General features: G+C 36.5%; 1 protein-coding gene across 1 annotated transcript; it reads left to right on the top strand.

Annotated features, from left to right (window-relative positions):
• Window positions 1-5,375: 5,375 nt before the first annotated feature.
• On the top strand, window positions 5,376-6,134 carry LOC111911310 (uncharacterized). The gene has a single exon (XM_023907101.1). The coding sequence runs from the start codon at window positions 5,376-5,378 to the stop codon at window positions 6,132-6,134; it is 759 nt and encodes a 252-aa protein (XP_023762869.1).
• The last annotated feature ends 1,056 nt before the right edge of the window (window positions 6,135-7,190 follow it).

Below are 7,190 nucleotides of genomic sequence, written 5' to 3'. Positions count from 1 at the left end.
AATACCTACACGTGGATATAAAGAACTGAAACTTCCGAAAAATATGGTCCAAAATTTTCATTTTTAATTTATTAATAAAATGATAAATAATATCATCAAGTAAACATCATAAAACATGTATCTCAAAAACATCTCATAAGTTGTCGAAATATCAGAATATCATCTCAAATATCAAAGTGAAATATCCCAAGTTATAAAACTATGGTGTGTGCCATGCTATCGTCTCGATCCCTTCCCTTTGCTAGCAGAAGTACCTAAAACCAAAACTGAAAACTGTATGCATGAAGCTTAATGAGCTCCTCCAAACTACCACATAACATATAAAACAACAATGGGACTCGTTGCAGCTGAATCGGGATGAAACCGACATCGAATTACCCAGCATCGGACTCCTGCTTGGCATCAGGCTCACCCCGGCCTCAGACCATGTCTGGCATCGGGCCTCGCCTAACATCAAGCTTACCCCCAACAAATACAACATATCATATTGTTGGATAAGGTGTCTATGTCCATAACTATTTCTGGTATCTACTTGACCCAACCCGGCATGGTCCATTTGGGTTGCATGGCATCATGCATTTAGATAGACTAAATGAGAGAAAATAACACTTGTGGTTTATTAATATATTATAAGTTCTAATATATTAATAGTATTATTTAATTAGTCTTCATTAAGAATTAATTTGGAATTAATTAATTGATCAAAAGATAACTAATTAAATATATGGGTTGATTATGTAAATCATCCATAACTTGTATAATGGGCTAAAAGGCTCCATGGATTATCAAGTTGGGTTAAACCCATAGGATGCTCCATGGATGCTCCATGGCAGTTACAAACCCATGGGTCATGGAAATGAAGAGTCATGACACATTAGGGTTTACATGATGTAACCCTAGATATGTCACACTATATAAGTAACACAATCCCCACCAAAATCGGCTACACACAAGAACAAGAGAGGGCTAGGCCGATTTTTAGAGTGTTTGTATTCTCTAAAAAGTCATTCCAAAGGCATTTGGTGCTATGTGAAGCATTTGAGGCATCATACTTGGGGTGCTAGGCTCATAAGGTTTCAAGGAATCAAAATCAACTACAAGGTATGTAATTCTAACCAACTTTTTAGTTTAAAAGTTCTCCATGTATGCTAGATAGGATTATAAACCTTGGAAATCATATTTTGCATGTATTTAGACAAACATAGATCCAAGGTTATTAGGGTTGCATGTACACTTAGGAAGTGTTAGAATGCTCAAAACCCATCAGTGGTATCAGAGCCTAGGCTTGTTTGTTAATACTTGATGCAAAATAGTGTTGAAAATCGATTTTTTTTGCCATATGTCCAAGGGGACTCGACGAGTCCATGGGGAGGACTCAACGAGTCGAAGCCATACAGAATCAGTTCGTGCACTCGACGAGTTGGCCATACAGAATGCAAAATTTCCATTTGTGCAGCTGGAAATGGACTAGAAACATTATCCTAAACTGTTTTGGTATTGTAAAACTTGTTTTAGTTGGTGTAATGGTTGTTCTAATCCATTTACAATGGCTAATATCAATTTTTCATGATTATATGTGTTCATATGTTCTTGAAATTTTGATATGAATATTCATGTTCTTATGAGTTCTTGATAGATCATAGGAGTGACTTGTTTATATGATTAATTCATGATCTTTATGTGTTTTAATGGAGTCCATAACTTGTCCTCAAGTTATGGATAACCAAAACTCACTTTGTGTTAAAAACCATTAAAAGAACACATAAGTCATAAAATGAAGAGTCCTCATTTTAATGACTCATAAGTTATGAATATGAAAGGTTTTGTAAAGTTACAAAACTTGCCCTCAAGTTTTGGAATATGTAAAGTCACTTAAAACTTTAGTTCCAACCCTTAGAATTTTAAAAGTTAAAATTCAACCCTTATACTTTATAATATTATAAGTTAATAATATATATATATATATATATATATATATATATATATATATATATATATATATATATATATATGTATAAGATCAAGTCGTCTTACCGCTAGTACGCCTCATTCACGAAGCCGGTCTATAAGGGGTGTATAAGGTTGTTGCCTATAAAATGGCAATTTAATGGGTGTCCACTCTCACCCAGCACTTCCTTGATCGGTGGAGGGCGTTAGCCGAGCGGGTAGGACAAGGACTTATAAACTTTCATTAACAGTATAATGAATATTATAAAGTAACTAAATGTTTTATTAAATTCCCAATATTACTTACTTTAGGAAAATGTGAATAAGGTGCTAATCCATGAAATTAAACTTTACACTTTGTCTAAGTCGTTGGTGGAGCGTGTGTGGTTAACCGACACACTAACTTGGACTTAACAAGGTAGGTAAAGGGTTACTTAAGGCTTATCATAGTATCGGTGGAGCGTGTGTGGTTAACCGGCACATGGATTGAGTGATAAACATTAAGGGTACCAAGTGATTTGCATGGTTACTTCACACCTCGTTTTGTGATCCACGGTATCCCAGTCACAAATTTTGGAGGGCACACCCGAGATTGAAACATGCCTTTGAAAAGTTCATTGAATCTCAAAAGAATATAGGAATTCCTAAGAACCAAATTAAAAACTTAATATTTTAAGATTTTCTTTTTTCATGGAAATTGGTGAATCGTCATTCACCTACCTTTCAAATATGTTATTACTTAGATTACGGGATAAATATTATGAAGTTAGGAGTAATGTTTAAAAGCAGAGTCTAGTAACTTAGGGTTTTAGACACGAAAATGCTTTTGTTGTTAGAGCTATAGGAAGCCATCGAAGTCTACATGAGTAATTATATTCATCAACTAAGATTGGGGATCTTAGCGGAAATCCTCTGAATTGTAACCGTTAATACCGTTTGTGTATAATTAGTATACAGGTTGACTACCCCACTTGTGATTGTTAGCTACATTCAACCATAAGCGAGTGACGAACTTCCCTTTTACTTGTTATTGTTCCAGCGTCGATGAAGCGTGCGGTGTTCCTCATGGTAATCATGAGTGGGTTGTCCTCATGGAAATCATGAGTGGGTTTTTCTCAGAGGTATTATGTCATAGCAACGGTTACAGGCTCATGGTAGCAAATTGTTAGAAACATTACACTTTGTCGTATACAAGTATTAATGTTAAGTATAAGTTCCCCCCTACTTATACCCTAGGTTCAAGGAACATTTAGGTATAACACTTATTGATAAGTAAACTATTATACCTAATATATATACTAAATGTTGGAGCTTCAAAACTATACTTTTGAACTTAGAAAAAGTATTATTTTTATATGGAGTCAAAACCTGTGGACTCACCAACTTTATGTTGACATATTTTAAAATGCATGTGTTTTCAGGAACGTGAAAAGATGGTATGTATTCGAACGGGAGAAGTTTTACTATTATCTTTCTGTTCATTAAGAAGTATGCCATAGTCGGATATTATGTAATAAGTACTAGGAAAAACAGTAATGTAACTTTCAATTATCAATAAAGGTATGTATTTTCTTTAGTACTGTTCAATGTATGTTATATAAATGTGATACGAAGAATGGCGTTACACCACATGGTGTTTCCAACTACGTCCGGGGTGTGACAGATTGGTATCAGAGCTATTAAGTATAGTGAACTAGTACTTTCTTAGGAAAGCACGTCTATAGTTTAGGGCATATTCTCTCAGGTTTAGGTATATCCCTTAGCCTACAAAAAAAGTATTATTAATTTTTCTACTGACGGACTACTTACGGGAGCAGTGGCAGGATAGACATGTTGATTTGGGTTGTTGGATTCCAGAACGGCTATATGCTAAAATGATCCTGCCCTTTCGACTGTTCTGACTGGTCGGAACCTTATTAGATAGACCTAGAGTAACAAACAATAATTAAAGCGTGAATACAATAAATAAGAATATAGAGTCATATATAAAGACTTAGACCTGCGATGAGAATACACCTTAATATCCGGAATGTTTTTGATCTCAAGGATTTAGATCAAATATTCCAACTAAAGTTTATAAGTGCATAGATCCTATCACAACTAGGTGTAGGTGCGCAACTACATTTTATTATGATCAGATCATATGAACTATTTAATTTGGGAGTAATATTTGATAGACTAAACACTTGTTGATCGAAAATGTATAGGAATTCGACATGGCACAATCACAAGAATGGATAATCATCGAGGATACGGATGAAGAAGAAGAAGTCTCATTCCTTATGTTGGTTGGCGATCCTTACTACCCCACAAATCCCACTTCCTTTCATCCAATACCTTCTGACGATGGAGCACCTTTACCTTCTAATGAATGGGAAGAGAGTGGACCAATGGAAGAAAGCGAGCCAATGGAGGAGACAGAATCGGTGGTGTCATCTTTACCACCAATGAACACTCTTTACCGTCGAGTTCCAGGAGGAGCAAAGATGAAGTGCACGGCTCGTAAATCCATACCGATATGGCAAAAGATTAAGAAAAGTCTGAAGGTGACATCTTCGGGAACCCATAGAGTTCAAGATGAACCTGCACGGATAGCACAAACTGTTGATAGGTGGGTGGCAGAAGAAAAAGATGCTAGGATGTATGAGACTGGTCAATCATCTCAACCACATCCCCCAAAATCGTCTGAAGTTAACACCTTAGCTCAATTGATTGAGAAAAGTGTGAAAATTAAAGATAAGACGGAAATTACCAAAGGAAGGGCTACTCATCTATCCGGAAGAGTGCGAAGTCTAGAAGGACAGAGAACACGAGATCAAGAATCAGTGACGGATGTCCATCATCGTATAAACTTCACTTACAACAACATGATTACTCACCATGCAAGGCTTGCAGAGCTAGAACTATACAATCAAACCTCAAGAAATGTGGAGTGCACAGGAGGCCTTGAGCAGAGAAATCAAGCACTTGAGGAGCAAGTGGTTCATGTCACTGATGTGCTGGGTCATCACCTAGGTTACTGGTAGATAAACTAGAACTAGTGGTTGTGTAAATAGAGAAAATCAGACTAAATGATGCAAGAAGAGTAAAGTTTATAGCAAGGATGTAGAATACCTTGCAAATTTTGCAATGTTTATAGAAACTTTTCTCTTATAAACCTAAATAAACTGATGTAACCACTGGTTATAATATAAAATATATTACAATAATCTTTGTGTTATGCTCTATAAAGAATAATTGAAATGTTAATACTCGTGTAGTAAATGACTAATATTTCATAAAACTTATAAAATTATTAATATTTATAATAGGAAACAACACAAAATGCCTAGAAGAAGTAGTGCTCGGCTAAACCTTAACCAACAATCAGCACCACAATAACCACCAACAGAACCAAACCCCCAATAAGTACAGCAGAACTTGAGGAAATGATAGCTCAAAGAATTGCTGCTACTCTATCTAATGTCACAAGAGGTGGAGTTAGGAATGAAGGCAATGTAGGGACCGCTATAACATGTACCTACAAAGACTTTATGAATTGTAAACCTAAGGTCTTACAAGGAAACGAAGGGGTTGTTAATTTGACCAAGTGGATTGAAAAGACAGAGTCCGTATTTCTAATAAGCTTCTGTCCAAATGATTGTAAAGTACGATTTGCAGCTTGTACTTTTACTGATGCATCACTTACATGGTGGAATAGCCATGTAAATAAAATGGGAATTGATACTGCAAATTCCATGAAATGGGAAGAGCTAAAGATGATGCTAGTAGAGGAGTATTGTCCTAGAGAGGAAATACAAAAGCTGGATCAGGAACTGTGGACCCTAACCATGAAGGGTTTAGAGATAAAAGCTTATACCGCCAGATTTAATGATCTTGCAGTAATATGTCCAAAACTTGTAACCCCTGAATATAAGAAGATTGATCGATATATCTGGGGTTTAGCATCGCAAATCAAAGGCATGTTGATCGCATCAAAGCCTACAACTTATGACAACAGCAAGAGAATAGCTCACCAGCTAACCCTCACAGAGATCAAAGGAGCAGTAGTGGTCTCAAATGATAAGTGTCCCAAATCTGGAACAAACAAGCACAAGTTTAATGGGAAGAATCCCAGAAAATCAACTGAGAAAAGACAAGACGTAGCAACCAATTACGTAGCCACGACGGCAGAAACCCCTCAATGAAAGTCTGCATGGTGCAACCACTGCAACCGTCATCACCTAGGTGACTGTTTTGTTTACAAGAAATGCGAGAAGAAGGGGCATACTGCTAGTCACTGTAGGAGCTCAACACTTGCAACAGTCAATCAGCAAACAAATACTAGAACAGGTCATGGTGAAGAAATAAAGTGTTATGAGTGTGGAGAGGTTGGACACATCAAGAAAGAATGTCCAAAATTAAGGAGTCAAGGAGGCATAGGGCGTGACAGGGCATTTGTGATCGGAAGCAGAGAGACTATCCAGGACCCTTCGGTCATATCTGGTACGTTTCTCATAGATAATTTATATGCTAGCATACTCTTCGACTTTGGAGCAGATAGAAGTTTTATAGCTCCGATGTTTAGAAAATTTTTAAGTCATGAGTCTAGCAAATTAAAAGAAATCTATGAAGTAGAAATCGCTAACGGTCAAACCGAGAAAACACATGAAATACTAGAAAACTGTCTATTAACTCTTAATAACTACATTTTTCACGTCAACTTCATGCTAATGCCTATCGATAGTTTTGATCTCATAATTGGCATGGATTGGTTATCTTCACACCGCGTTGAAATTTTATGTTATGAGAAAGCCATACGACTACCCTTACCAAACAGCGAAGCCCTAATTATGTATGGTGATAAGTCTGGGAAAAACCTCAAAGTCATCTCTTGTACCAAGACACAAAAATATCTACATAAGAAATGTAGTGCATTCTTATCCCACATTGTAAACAAGAGAAGAAAGACAAAAGAAATCAAGGACATACCTTAAGTATGTGATTTTCCTGATGTATTTCCTGAGGATCTACCAGGAATACCACCCGTCGAATCGACTTAATTCCAGGAGCAGTACCAGTAGTGAAATCTCCTTATCAGTTGGCTCCATCCAAAATGCAAAAATTATCTAGCCAACTACAAGAACTTCTTGACAAGGGCTTTATCAGACCATGTTTTTCACCTTGCGGAGCACCAATATTGTTTGTCAAGAAGAAGGACGGATCCTTTCGAATGTCTATTGATTATCAGGAGATAAACAAGC

This window comes from Lactuca sativa, chromosome 8, assembly GCF_002870075.4.
Source record: "Lactuca sativa cultivar Salinas chromosome 8, Lsat_Salinas_v11, whole genome shotgun sequence".
In the NCBI taxonomy this organism is placed as follows: domain Eukaryota; kingdom Viridiplantae; phylum Streptophyta; class Magnoliopsida; order Asterales; family Asteraceae; genus Lactuca; species Lactuca sativa.
Note: the sequence above shows the minus strand (reverse complement) of the source record. Positions and strands in the feature narration are given on the sequence as shown.

Coding starts and splice junctions, on each gene's coding strand:
- LOC111911310 (XM_023907101.1), top strand. CDS start 5,376: ATGATAGCTCAAAGAATTGCTGCTACTCTATCTAATGTCACAAGAGGT.